Source organism: Callospermophilus lateralis, chromosome 3 (assembly GCF_048772815.1).
Source record: "Callospermophilus lateralis isolate mCalLat2 chromosome 3, mCalLat2.hap1, whole genome shotgun sequence".
Taxonomy (NCBI): domain Eukaryota; kingdom Metazoa; phylum Chordata; class Mammalia; order Rodentia; family Sciuridae; genus Callospermophilus; species Callospermophilus lateralis.
This window is the reverse complement of record NC_135307.1, coordinates 72,384,163-72,399,269: the sequence shown is the minus strand read 5'-3', so window position 1 is coordinate 72,399,269 and position 15,107 is coordinate 72,384,163. Positions and strand designations below refer to the sequence as shown.

Here is a 15,107-nt window from a genome sequence, read left to right as displayed (position 1 = left end):
AATAGCTGTGAACTGACCTTATTTGAAAACAGGGTCTTGGCAGATGTAATCAAGTTAAGATAAGGTCATTAGGGTGGACAGTAATCCAATGACTGATGTTCTTATAAAAACTAGGGAAACTGGAACACAGACCCAGAGAGAAGATGGCTGTGGAAAGAGACAGGGTTATGCTGACACAAGATATGGAACATCTGGAGCTGCCAGAAGCTAGAAGAGACAAGGGCATATCCAACCCTAGAGGTTTTGGAGGGAGCATAGCCCTGCCTATCCCTAGATTCAGGAGTCTCCAGTCTTCAGACCTGCTCAAGAATAAATTTCTGTAATTTTTAATTTTTTTTTTATTGCAGGAGGGCACATTACTAGGGATTGAACTCGGGGACACTCAACCACTGATCCACATCCCCAGCCCTATTTTTAATTTTATTTAGAGACAGGGTCTCACTGAGTTGCTTAATGCCTTGCCATTGCTGAGACTGTCTTTGAAACTCTCAATCCTCCTGCCTCAGCCTCCCAAGCCGCTGGGATTACAGGTGTGCACTAACATGCCCAGCAATTTCTTTTATTTTAAACCATCTTGTTTGTGCACTTTGTTATGGCAGCCTTGGGAAATTAATCAGTCATCATGTTGGAGAGATGGAAAGAAGACAGGGCAGCAAGTAGTTATAATTTTTAGACTGATTTGGACTGTTAATTTTATCTAGAGGATAAACAGGACAGTGGATTCAGAAATTTCCACAAAGGTTCTCTGTCCATGGGTGTCTGGTATCTAACAAGGGTATGTTCCCTTCCATATCCCATTGAGAAAGAATACTTCCTGCCCCCTAGTGGGAAGGAAGACATTAAGATAACATATAAAGAGATTAATGACATAATAAAACACACATCTTAAATGAAAGACTTCTATGTCCTTTGTCAACACATCACAGAGATTAAAACTTGAAAGGCAACTAAAGATAACTTGACATAAGTAATATTTTGTTCTGGATAAAAATAAACTCTCTTCCTCTGGATATAATCCTACAGTAGATTAAAATGCTTAAGCCCCTTGGGGCTGAGGATGTGGCTCAGTGGTACACTGCTTGCCTAGCTTGCATGAGGTCCTGGGTTTAATTCCAAGTACAGCAAAAAATAAATGTTTCAAGCAGTCAACACCTCAAACTGTATTTATAACCCTGGACTAAGTGAAAAAAATACCAGTGTACAGTAGGGTTATCTGTTTAAATAAGTGCACTCTCTTCAGCTTTCCAACCATTAGATTCACCAGCATAAATTAATTGTGATAATATTAATACAGACTAATTAAACATAAATTACACACCCTGTACACCATTTAGAGAAAATTATGTGCTTTTTCCAAACGTTAAGCCCCACAATGTAGCAGGAAGAATAACTTTTAACCAAAAATGTCTTTCAGAAGCCTTGACAAGGATCATAATTTAGATCAAAAACTGACAAAATATGTTCTCAAAAAGAAGTTGAAATGGAACTGTGTAGAAGAAAAGAACTAAAGCCCCAGGACATCTTAGGCACATCAGGAAAATTCTAACATATTTCAATACAACTGCCATCATCTACTAAATTTAGAAAATCACTGCAGTTTCACAAGTATAGATTATTCACAAATATAATTTTTCCCTGTGATTTAATGAGCTCTGCCAACTAGAGCTGTCATCTTTAACTCAGGTTAATTTGAGGAAACCTGCTTTTTCCAGATGGCATCAAGGAGAGCAGACAGATATATGACACACTAAAATCAAAGTCAGATGGTATTTATCTTCATGCGGAGTGCAAGAGTCTTTAGCCTCTGAGCCTGTTTTGGTCCATTTCTTAACTGAGTATTCTACAGTGGAATTCTCCACGCTTTTCTTAAAATGTCATATTTCTCTGTGAGCACATTACCAGTATTACCCTGAAAATCTGCAACAAAGTCTCCTGCAAACCTAGCTAAGCCACCTTTCCCACAGTAGATAACACATACATATGTGTCATTACTACATCAAACATGTGGTTAATTTAGTGCCCTAGAGCTTACCTAACTAGTTTACCTATATGACAGTTCTCTGGGCATTTTACAACTCCAGCCAGGTATTGTTTACCTATCAAAATGCTGATTACAGTAATTACATCACTATGGTTTATAATTCTAATCTTGTGTGGTTGATGTGCTATGTTCCAACTATCTTTTTCATGCTCAAAGCCAAAGTCTTGGAAAGTATAATTTGGCATGAAGTTCTCAGTCTTAGTACATCAAAAGCCTGCCTATCTCCAAATAGTAGAATTGTTGTAGTATAGGTCTGGAATGTCCCCCAGTGTCTCATGTACTGCTGGGCATGGTGGCTTACACCTATATCCCCAGTGTCTCAGAAAGCTGAGGCAAGAGGATTGCAAGTTTGAGGCCAGCCTAGACAACTCAGTGAGATCTGTCTCAAAATAAAAAATAAAACAGCCAGGGATGTAGCTCAGTGGTAGAAGCATCCCTGGTTTAAATCCCCAGAGACAAAAAAGAAAAAAAAAAAAAAAAGTTCATGAATTAAAAGTCTAGTCCCCAACTGCTGGGGCTATTGGGAGGTGTTGGAAACTTTAGGAGGTGGGATCTAGTTGGAGGAATAGGTCACTGTGGCATGTCCTTGAAGGGTATATCGTGTCCCTCCCCTCCCTGCTTTTTTCTCTTTCTGCTTCACAACTAACAAGAGATAAGCAGCTCTGCTCTGTCATGTGCTCCCCACCATGATGTTCTCCCTCATCACAGGCCCATAGCAATTTGGTCAAGAGACGTCAGACTGAAATCTCCAAAACCATGAGCCAAAATAAACATTTATTTCTCTAAGTGGATTTTCTTGGGAATATCATCACAAAGATAGAAAGCTGACTAATACAAGAATATACTTACTTATGAGGGCATAACCCAGCATCAACATAACAATGTTGTTAAAAAACAACAGACAGGGGCTGGGGTTGTGGCTCAGTGGTAGAGCACTTGCCTGGCATGTGTGAGGCACTGGGTCCAATTCTCAGCACCACATATAAATAAATAAATAAAGGGTCCATCAACAACTAAAAATAAATAAATAAATAACGCTTAATCTTTAAAAAAAATAGACAATAAAATTTCCATCCAAGGATATTTAGTGAGGAAATTCATCTTCTCCATTTAAAGCAAGTATTCTTAATCCAGCCTAAAAATTGGATTCTTCTCAGGTACTCTTTTTAAATGTTGATGCCAGATCCTACCCTATACCAATTTAACCTGAATCACTGTGAGAGAGACTCAAGCATTGACATTTATGAAAAGCCTCCAAGGTAATTCTAATGTTCAACAGCAGTTGTAAATCACTGATGTATACCTGAGATTGTAAACTTGTTCTGTAAAGAGCTATATTGTAAATGTTTTGGGCTTTCTGGGCCATTTAGTCTCTATAACAACTTCTCAATTCTGCTGCCATGATACAAAGTAGCATAGGCAACACATAAATAAATGAGCCTGACTGTGTTCTAATACAGCCTTACTTATTTATGAATATCAAAATTTGAATTTTATATAACTTTTACATGTCACAAAATATTCTTCTTATTTTGATTTTTTTCAATCATTTAAATATTTTTTAAACTATTCTTTGCTTACAGACCATACAAAAGCAGATAACAGGCCAGATTTGTCCAGATTTGGCTAGGCCAGAGTCTACCAACTCCTGATCTGCCCTGCAGACTGAATACACTTCTACTTAATCTTTTCTCAAAAACATTTCCTCAGATGCTCACTCAATCCACCCTGAGAAAGATTCCATTCAAAGCAGGGATACCTTCAGATTCAAGTTGGTCCAGGCCATATGAGGCAGCTGTATTAGTGCCACTCACAGATGGAACTGTTCTCTCAGATGATGCCTCCAAAGCAGGAAACGTTGGAAAAATGCTGGGCGCTTCCACCATTATTCCAGGGGGTGTCACCAGAGAGCCCAAAACTAGTGTCAAATCCTCACTGGGCCCGGTGACTGTGTCTGTTAGGTCTGCCAAACACAAGAGATAGGACTTGACCCACAAGATGATCATCATGCATTATGGAAAATGTAAACATGTGCTTTCACCTTTTAAGCAAGAAATTATTAACAAAACCAATATCTCACACACAGTAAGTTCGGTATTTAGACCAGCTACCACTTCATATAAATCCTACTGTCCACAGCAAACACTTTATCATCCAGGACAATACATTGCCTCAAATCAAAATTTCGTTTTTAAATTTTAAATCTTTCACCTATTCTATTGCAGAATTCTGCATAATCTATTACCAAAGGCAGAAAATTTAACAGAAATGTATTAAGATACACGATTGGATGAATAAACTGATAGATTTTCATGGTGGGATGTTATCCATCCTTGAAGAAAAGAACTGCAAGAAGAAGATATTAGTCACAGAATATTAAGTAAAAACTGTGAGCCCCAAAAGTTCATCTGTAGAACAATTTTCTCTTATAAACTTAAAAGCAACTTTTTTTTCTAAAAATTATGCTGGATGTGGTGGTGCATACCTGTAATCCCAACAACTCAGGAAGCTGTGGCAAAAGGATCACAAGTTCAGGGCCAGCCTCAGCAATTTAGCAAGACTTTACTTCCAAATGAAAAATAAAATGGCTGGGTTCAATCCCCAGCACCACAAAAAAAAAAAAAAAAAAATGGCTGGGGATGTAGCTTAATGGTAAAGTGCCTCAGGGTTTAATCCCCAGTACCAAAAATAAATAAATAAATAATTTCTAAGATGTTTAAATGTTTACTTATAGAAGTAAATATAGATGCAATAAAATTGGGGGTGAGGGGAGAGAGTGGGGGCAATTATGAAAACAAGATTCAGGAAGACAATTACTAGCCAGGAGAAGAACAAGTTGAGATGCAAAGAGTCACGGGGTTCCATGTAGATTATTGTCAAAGCCTTAGTTTTTTTGTTTTGTTTTATTTGCTTGCAGGTAGTGGATGAGTAGGAAGTAGGATTAAAATTATTTATTACATTGTTAAAAATAGTGCAATAAATACATAAAAGTAAGCCTTACTTGGACCAATAATGAGTCAGAGGTCCATAAATGACAATTTTAAAATAATAATCATTGGGCCAGGTATATAGCTGAGTTGATAGAATGCTTGCCTCACATGCATAAGGCCCTGAATTCAATCCTCAGCACCATAAAAATAAATAAATAAATAAATAAATAAATAAATAAATAAAATAACTGTTAAAATTTCCAAATGATTCTGATAATCAGCCAGATTTGAAAACTTCATTGCCCTTAAGAGATGAGAGCAGGGGCAGTAGAGCGTGTGAGGCCCTGGGTTCAATCCTCAGCACCACATAAAAATAAATAAATAAAGGTACTGTGTCCACCTACAACTAAAAAATAAATATTAAGAGAGAGAGAGAGAGAGAGAGAGAGAGAGAGAGAGAGCGAGAGCGCACGCGCGCATTTGGGAGCCTGCTATACAGAAAGCACTTAGTACACATTATTTCAAATCTACCAAATAACCTATAAGTAGGCACTATTGAGAAATGAACAAAACAGTTCTTACAGAAGTTAAGAAACTGGCTTCAGTCCACAAATGCTAGTGATGGCCACACCCAGGTCCTTGCTGTTTTCACCTTCCCCACCCTGGTTCCTAACAGCAGCCTTGCAGAAGGAGGAGACAGTTGTCAAGAGATCCAGCCTTCCAGGGACCCATAGGTAAGCCACCAGGAGATTCTACTTGGAAATGAGCCCTCTATATTCTAGGCTGTGCCATATCTCTGCAAATAAAAAAGTTCGCCCACCTTTCCAGGTGGGGTGTATGCATATATGCTGATGATGGAGTCAGCTGCCACATTCTGTTCCTTGTCACTTACCTTCTGCAGCAGGGGTAACTTTGGGAGACCAAGGGATGGCTGTGGTTGACACTGTAGTGGCCAGAGGCTCCCATTGTCTGGACAGCTGAGTAACACCAGGTACATCAGAGGCAAGAAGGGGGGACTCCTTGCCTTCCTCAGTCTCTTCACTGTCTCTGGTCACCTGCTCTTGTGTCACCAGGGATAAAGTGGCTTCTGGTTCTTGAGTAGCTGTTGTCATCTCTTGAGTGATGATGTCTTAAAAGGGGAGAAATATTTAAAAATAGGCTAAATTCCCATACCTTAAGCTCACTATGTAATTAATAAATTAGGGGGCAGGGAGACAGATAGCTATTTCATAATTTGGAAAAACAAAGGAGAACTCAGAAATAAAAGACCAATGAATGAATGTTGTCACTGCTGCTGCTTTCAGGAGTTGTGTGAATCAATTAAAGAAGAGGTAGAGAAATTAATGTGAAAAACTACAATAAAATCCAAAACAAAGCAGGAAAATCAACAGCTGTGCTCCCTCCCAGCCACACTGGAATATTAACATAATTGTTTTTTTAAGAAACAAATTATACAGAACTAAGTTATGCTAAAAAATTCTCAGAAGCATTTGTGTATATTAATTTTCACATTTGCATTTCTGAAGGGGAAAGGGAAGTCAGCCTTTTAAAATAAAGGAATAATATTACAATAACTCATGTTTATTGAGTTTCTATTATGAGCCACACACACAGTAATAAGTGCAAGGTGTGCATTGTCTTATGTTTTCCTCCCATTTGTACTAAGGGGAGGTGGATATAACACTATTCTCTGGAAACTGTAATAACATAGGTCAAAACACGGGCCAGTCAGTTTACCTAGGTCACTCAGTCACTTACTAGCTGTGATCCTAATCACATACTTAACATCTGGACCTTGAGTTTACTCAACTGTAAAGTGAGAATAACAACAATATCTATCTCATAGAGTTGTTACAAAGATGAAATTAGATTTAATCTTTGTAAAAGATTACATCTTTGTAAAACACAAGAATGTCAAAATGCATAGCATCTTAACAATCATCAAAAAATTATTTATTCAATAAATACCATCTAAATTGCCCCAATTTACAGAACAACTTAAGTTTGAAAAAGCTAAGGAAGCTGCCTGCGGTTACACAGCCAGCCCTCTTAACCACTGTGTGAATTATGCCCAAGGAATGAAATGGAGTGGTCACTGCAGAATATTTGTATTTGCTTTTAGATTCAAAAAGGGAATGAAACAGAGATATAGAATGAGCCATTATCTGTCACAGGTCCACCTTAGTTACAATTTTGCATTTTCCTTAAATACATAATTAAAGACTATCTATAAGGACAAAGACTTGCCATCTTCTTAGGGAGGGTCTATGCTGGAGATTTCAACTACTTAGCATCTACTTAATTTCTAATTGTCTTAATTTCTTATTGTCTCTTTCTTAAATATTTGTTCTAAATAAATAGCATATTAACAAGTTCAATAAGTTGTACATGAAAAAACAACATTATAGGTGTAGCCAAAGAACACATGTTACTTAAATTGACAAAACTATATTATTGTTTTTCTTGTGGCAAACAGAGCATTGTCCTAGGTGCTGGAGATACCAAAGGGCAATGACTCCTGGCTGTCAGGAGATGCACAGTCTTAGTGGAAAAAGAGAGAAGAAGGAAAAATCTTAAACAATGGTATAAAGAGCAGATTCAAAACTCAAATAAGAGCTAACTCAATTCCCTTATTCCATAATCAGTTCTATCAAGAGTAAAAATATCTAGAATTCAAAAGAAAAAATAGTCCAAATTGGATGGGCACCAAGGAAAGGAAGGACTTTTGCCAAAAAGCATACAATGTTTTAAAGCAAATAAATTAAGGTAATGAGATATAGCATGATGTCATGTGTTCTTCCCATAGTCCTCAATTTTGAATGCATAATGAACATTTTGGAGAACATGTAAAAAATACATCTAAAGCCTATATAATTGTTTTTCATTTTGTTTTGTTTTGTTTTATTGTTTTTGTTTGGGGTACTAGAGATTGAACCCAGGGGCACTCAACCACTGAGCCACATTCCCAGCCCATGTTTTCATATATTTTATTTAGAGATAGGGTCTCACTAAGTTGTTTAAGGCCTCACAAAGTTGCAGAGGCCAGCTTTGAACTCATGATCCTCCAGCCTTAGCCTCACAAGCCACTAGGATTACAGGCATTGTAGCACCATGCCTGGCTCTATGTTCATAGTTTTATGGAAGAACAAGAATATCAAAATGCATAGCATCTTAACAAGCAACAGCTGCTGAAGAAGAGAACCAGAAATAGGAATGGAACTTTCAACAGTAATAGGAATTTCTCAACATCTCCCACTCTTCCTACTTACTGTAGAGAAAAAAAAGAATATAATACTCACTATATAATATTTTTTAAACCTTATCTCCTGTTGAATCAGCTGAATCTGAGGACTGACTATAATCCCAAAGTACTCATCTCTTAATCATGTCCAAAACACCAAGGAATCATTGCATACCCTGAAAAAGATAATGTCTTCAACGGTCTTTGGGCCCTAAAGTGATTGGCATTTGGATTATTTCCTTCAGAAACAAAACAAAACACTTAAATCTACAGAAAACAGAAAAAAAATTTGTTATTCTATAACTACTGCTGTGTATAATAGCAACTTTCATATTCTCTAACTCTGAGACACCAAGAAAATTAAGGGAATTGACTGTTCCTCTCTCTACAAAGAACACGGAAAAACTGTTTGATTTGGACAAGATAAGCAATCAAATCTAATGATCCCAGTCTGAATGGGTCTCTATTTATCTAGTCATTGAACTTATGCTTATTGAACACCTACAATTGGCCAAGTATCATGCTCTGCTCTGGGAATAAAAAAAAGTTATCTGTTAAAAGGTTGTAGTTAAGTGAAGTGGTTATAACCAAGGAACATATTCAATAACCAAAATAATCAGATAATTATCAAATCCATTTTACTTTTTAGCCTCTATCTACAGAAGCTAACACAAGACTGGTACATAAGAATCATGGATTCAGTTGCACAATGTATAATTTGGGGCTGACTTAATGCTCCAGAAATATCTTATACATGTTACAGATAATTAAAGTAATGTTCTTGTTCAGTCATATCTAATATCTTCATAGTTATGTGAACCCAACTTTCTTAACATCACTAAAAAGTCTATTTACAAGACATTTTTTGGAAGTTTCTATGAAAACTTATAGTATACCAGTTCTTTCAGTCTTGAAAAACATGAATTAGAAAAATAAAATTAAATTTTCCTTTTATCACTTATCAAATGATCTATCATTTTAATTAAATTCCAATAACACTTTATGAAACATTATAAATTTGATATTTTCCACTAATTGAGCTACTTGGCTCAAGTAAAACATTGTACATGTTCAAAAATAATTTGAAATAGCAAATGCATTCGATGCTAAGCTTCTCCTTCCCAACACTATTATCTGACTAATTACACATAATAAAAGAAAAACATTGCCCATCAAAAACAAACATAAGGCTTGTCAGCTTGTCATATTCACAGATGAAAAGGCCAAGAAAAAGTAGGAAATGTGGAATCAAGTCAGCAGATGATCAAGGCGCCCCACTTATTTCTGGATGATTTATTTGTGGGTAAATAAAGTCAGAGGACTCATATGGTTAAAACTATGAGATAAATACTTACCTAAAGATTTTTTGTAAGAAATATCAGAGTTACAACAATGAGTACATAAATATCTACATTATTACACTATTTAAGTATATAGTTAACATTTTCACATTTTCTTGTATATTTATACATTTCACTGTAAAATGCTGGGAAACTATCCATCTATATCAGGGTTTCTCAATCTCAATGCTATGAATATATTGCCTTGAATGACTCCTTATTGAGGGTGGGGTGGGGGTGCTGTACTAAAGGATGTTTCTGCAACAACTTTGACCTCTATCCACTAAACGCCAGTAGCAACCCTCAGTTATAAAAACTAAAAAAGTCTCCAAACATTGCTAAATGTCCCATTGGGCAGGAAGTAGGGGTGGGGGGTGGGCAAAGTTATCCCCAGTTACAGACCCCTGGTCTGTCTATATGCAGGGGTTATAGTTTGGTGTAATCTCCACCACATTGATTTGATGTGAATACTTTAGCTATTCATTAAAACTTTAATAATCTATTTCTAAATTGCCATTAAAAATAAAACCAGGGCTGGGGTTGTGGCTCAGCAGTAGAACGCTCGCCTATCACATGCAAGGCCCTGGGTTCAATCCTCAGCACCACAAAAAATAAAATAAAATAAAGGCATTGTGTCCAACTACAACAAAAATAAATAAATATTTTAAAAAATTGAAAGATTTCCAAATTAAACAAAGTTTGTTTGTTTCTTTTTCTTTCTTTCTTTTACCTTTCAATGCATTTCCCAACAGCTGATATGCCTCAGACTCATATTCTGAGATGGACACAGTAGTCTCTGACAAAAACATGGCACTGTTTTCCTTGGTGGATTCCTCGAAACCTCCCATATTTTGGAACATGTGCACAGAGAAAACTTCGGAATCTTCCATCAGACCTATGGGAGTGAAGGAACTTTGATCGATGAAGGTGGGTGACTTCTTCTCCCCCTGCGCTATCAGCAGGGCTGTCCCCATGTCTGTTTCCTCTTCAGGCAGACCCGGAGACACTTCTGCAGCCTCTGTCAAGGGCTGACCCTCTTCCATCCCCTCCTGGCTCTCTGTCTGCAAGGGCTCCATTCTCACCTGAGTGTCTGTATTGTCTTCCAGCATTGGGGTCCGTATCTGGCTTACACTCTCCAGCTTGGTATCATCCCACTCATCACTTAAGATAGAGGCAGCTGGAACAGCTCTGCTGACACTTTCTGTGACTTCTGGGGCTCCCAGCAGGCTATCCGTTTCTGAACCAACACTCAGGGCATACTCAGAAGTCACCAGCAAGTGCTCGGTGGCAGTAGCCTGGGTATGATCAGCTGTCTTCTCTAGGAGCTTCTCCCCATCCAGCAGAAGGCTTCCAGACTCAGCACCAGGAAAAGAAGTGGTTCTCTGATCCATGTCTGCTTCAAATTTCTCTGTCCTTGGATTGGTGGTTAGCATTTCTTTAGCATTCTTCAGGGATGAAGGTGAATCCCCAAGACTAACTCCATCCTGATTTTCAGTTGCAAACAGTTGATGGTTCACATATTTCACAAAACCTGGTGTTGCTTCTGTGGTCCCTTCTGCAATGGGCTGAATGCTGGTACTGCTAAAGGGTTCCTCCTTCTTGCCAGTATTCAGTGAAGCAGTCTCAGTGATAGGGACAGTTAACATGATCTTGGAAAGTCTGCTTTCAGGAGACATTTTCTCCAGCTGGCTGGAACCAAACACTTGGTCACCTGCTGGGACCACTGGTTCAGTGACAGTGGAAAGACCAGGGCTGTTAGGCTGCTGGAGTCCAGTTCCTGTGGGATGGGTTTCTTTGTTAAATAAGAGTACTTCATTTACTGGCACTGCTGATGGTCCTGTTGACACTACCATTTGATCTTCTTCAGAGAACACCAGTTGAGGAGTCTGTTTCGGAGTAATGGAGGTGTTTTCTAGGTCATCTGTGTTCATCCTCTCAGGCTGCCATTCTTCTGCATGAATATGTACCAACCCTCTTCTTTCCATTTTGGGGAAGGCCAGACATTGTGTGGCAAAGTTGAGAAAAAGAAGGCTACAGAAAGCCAGAAAAATGCTCAGTACAATTGGTCTGCTCATAGTGAAAGAGAAATGTGCCTTAAATTGGTAGAGTTGACAATTCCAGTAATTGAGTCCTGCAGAAAAATAAAGCATATCAAACTGTCATGTATATTTTGTAAATAAGTCCCTTTAACTTAAACCATAAGTAAAATAATGCTTAACTTCACACACAGAGAAGGTATGTAAGAGAGGGCTGTTCTATTTCTTTGTACCCTTGGGACATGGATAACCCAGTTCATTTTTCCCTGCTGAATTCTGTAGCTCATTTAACTTGAAGCTCCCTAGAAAAAAGCACACACAGTTCAAGTATTAAGTTCATTGTTTCTCAAACACCTACTTGAAATAAACTACCCTTGAAGTCACATTTGCAATATCTTATCCTAATCCTCTAATAATCATGTAGTCAAATGACTCAGAAACAGCAATATGTCCAGGATGTATAAAGTAGATGTTACACATTCATTCATAGAACTTTTTAAGTGTTGCCATTGTTGGAATGTTTGTGTCTCCCACCCCAAAATTAATATGGTGAAATCTAATCATCTTTGGGAAGTCCTAAGATCATGAAGGCAGTCCAGACGAATGGCCCTGGTGCCATTACAAAAGAGTCTCCAGTCACCCTCTCATCTCTTCCCTCATGTGACAACACATGAAAAGGTACCTTCAATGGGCCAGTCCCTCTACCTAGAAAACAAACCTGCTGGTGCTTTGATCTTGAACTTCACAGCCTCCCGAACTATGAGAAATCAGTTTGGGGCTTGGAGTTTTGTTTTGATGCTGGGAATTGAATATAAGCTCCCCAGCTTATGGTATTTTGTTACAGCAGTACAAATGGGCTAAGACAAGTATGTTTTAAAACCTGTAAAATATCATCATAAAAAGCTGGATATTAGTTGCTTTCAAGAATTTAAAGAAACAATTAGATGATTTTCAATTAAAATACCCTTAAAATGCTAAATCACTTCTTGCTCTCTGAAACAACTATAAAAATTATAGCAAAAACTTCATATTTCAAAATTTGTAAGGTAGAAAAAAAATACAATAAATAAGCAAGGTAAATAAATGTATTTTTAGAAAAAAAATACATTTTAAAATTAGCCATCTTACTGAATAACCATATCTGCAAGATTTACTGTATTCTTTCAAATAAACTATTCATATTCTTGCTACAACTAAAACTATCTTGAAACTGCTAATTTCCCCCCAAAACCAAGGGTTCTCATTCTTGTCATCTATTTTTGCTGAGTAGGGCCCCTTCTCTTCCCATCATTGGAAAATTCTCAAATGTTGATCCCCCAGCATGACAAAAAAGAAAAAAGAAAAAGAAAAAAAACTCAAAGATACTGCAGGTTTTCTAGAAAAGTAAACCTAAGGATTGAAATTCTGAAGTAAAAACCTTGTCTTTACAAAAGCTACACTTTCCTTTCTTTCATGTCTAATCATTAAACTCTCTAAGTTAAGCTCATGATGTGCACTTGTGAAAGACATTCACATTTTCATGGGCCTTATCCCCTTTAGGATTTCAAAGCTTTCGCACGTTATCCCCGTTTAGTTTGAAAGGTCCTTTTAAGACAGAAAAAAGGTCAAGTGCTCAGGGCATGATCTAGACAGCAAAGACCAAAAAGAAGGCTGAATTTTTTATATATATATGAGAAAAAAGGAATCCATGAATTCAGAGCTGAGCTTCCGCAACCACCTGAATAGCCATCTGGGAGCCCGGGTCTTCTGGCACCAACAAGCTTTCTTGAGAGATCTTTAGCCAGAACCACCCAGCTACGCTATTCTCAAATTCCTAATGCCCAGAAATGGTATGAAAGGATAAAGAGTTGTTGCTTATGCCACTAAATTTGGGGATAGTTTGCCACACAGAAATCTTGAATCCAGTGTTTGGGGGAAATATGGGAAAAGAATGGTGTCATGAGTTGTCATGGCGCCACATGAAATAAAAGGAAAAGCTGATCAAGGATCATGAAGTCAACAATAAAAGAAAATTGAAGCCAGAGGTGACTAGGAGAAACAGAATCCAGAGGTGGTGAGAAGGATGCTGTTTCTCCAGAGATAGAATAGGGGTTTGAAACAATTTTACTTTATATACAGGTAGCTAGGATTTTTTTTGGCAAGGGGATTGAACCCAGAGGATTTTTTTTTTAACCACTGAATCACATTCCCAGCCCTTTGTATTTTTTTTTATTTTGAAATAGGGTCTCACAAGTTGCTTAGGATTTCTCTAAGTTGCTGAGGTTGGCCTCGAACTTCAATCCCTGTGCCTCAGCCTCCCAAACTGCTACGATTACAGACATGTACCCCGAAGCCCGGTGCTAGTATCATTTTAAAAGGAAAAAATATGGGAAAAAATAATTGAGAAAGAAGGAATAGCATGTGCCAAGGCAAGTCAGTATATTTTAGATGAGCCAGAAGGCATCTCAGTTCATAGTCAGGTAACAGATCTCTGTAGTGTTTGGCGCACTGCCTTTACTTTTCTTCCTTAAAAGGAAAACATTTGAGAGAGCTGTGAAGCATGTGTGTTCACAGCAAAGGAAACTACACCTTTGAATGTCTGTACAGACAAGTTGAACTATGGAACTGCACAGTCCGTTTCAATCCGGTGCAGTGACGCACACCTATAATCCCAGCTACTTGGGAGGCTGAATAGGAAGATAGCAAGTTCAAGACCAGCCTGGGTGACTTAGCAAAAGCCTCAGCAACTTAGTGGGTCCTGTCTCAAAATAAAAAATACAAAGGCCTTGGGATGCAAATAAGTGGTAAAGTGCCCATAGTTCAATCCCATTACCAAAAAAAAAAAAAAAAATCTCTCTAGTTAATTTTAGCTCTATTGAGACATCTTTTTGTTTCTGAACAAATACTTTGCTCATTCAATAGAATCTTGCTAAACATCCCAAAAGATCACAGGTGTGGCCTAAAAGTTTGTTCAAATGATCCTGGGATTCTGTATAAAAACCTGAAAAGGGGGCTGGGGTTGTGGCTCAGTGGTAGAGCACTTGCCTAGCATGTGTGAGACACTGGGTTCAATTCTCAACATGGCATATAAATAAATAAAATAAAGATCCATTGACAGCTAAATAATATTTTTAAAAAACTGAAAAAAAACAGACCATCATGAAGTTTAGATGAACATAGACTGGCATCAGAACAATGATTTCCGAATTTTAGCCTTCTTGTTTTAAAAACTTGCCATATGTGATCCTGGACAAATAACTTCAGCTTCTCCTCCAAAAACAACCAGGAGCTAAGCAAAAAAATCTTTGAAATCTCCTCTACCTTCATGATTCTATTTTCATAGCTATATGACATAAAATGGAAATACAAATATTTCCCCAATCCTGCCATCCAGGAGGTAAGACAGCCACATGACTGAGCAGGTGGTGCACATTTTATGTTTTGCAGTCATATGGGCTGAGAGAAGAATTTTATGAATAAATCAGATTGAGGGAAAAGGGAACAAAGAATAAGTTTTAATATAGCCCCAATTGCCTTTCC

The 15,107-nt window shown here is 37.7% G+C and overlaps 1 protein-coding gene across 1 annotated transcript in view; it reads right to left on the bottom strand.

Annotated features, from left to right (window-relative positions):
- Positions 1-11,627, bottom strand: part of Armh4 (armadillo like helical domain containing 4) — a 106,147-nt gene extending 94,520 nt beyond the window's left edge. Inside the window, exons 1-3 of the mRNA XM_076848359.2 lie at positions 10,283-11,627; positions 5,864-6,100; positions 3,801-4,004 (exon numbers count right to left, since the gene is read on the bottom strand). Coding sequence (XP_076704474.2) covers positions 3,801-4,004; positions 5,864-6,100; positions 10,283-11,627 — 1,786 coding nt within the window. The remainder of the gene's footprint in view (positions 1-3,800; positions 4,005-5,863; positions 6,101-10,282) is intronic.
- Positions 11,628-15,107: the final 3,480 nt, after the last annotated feature.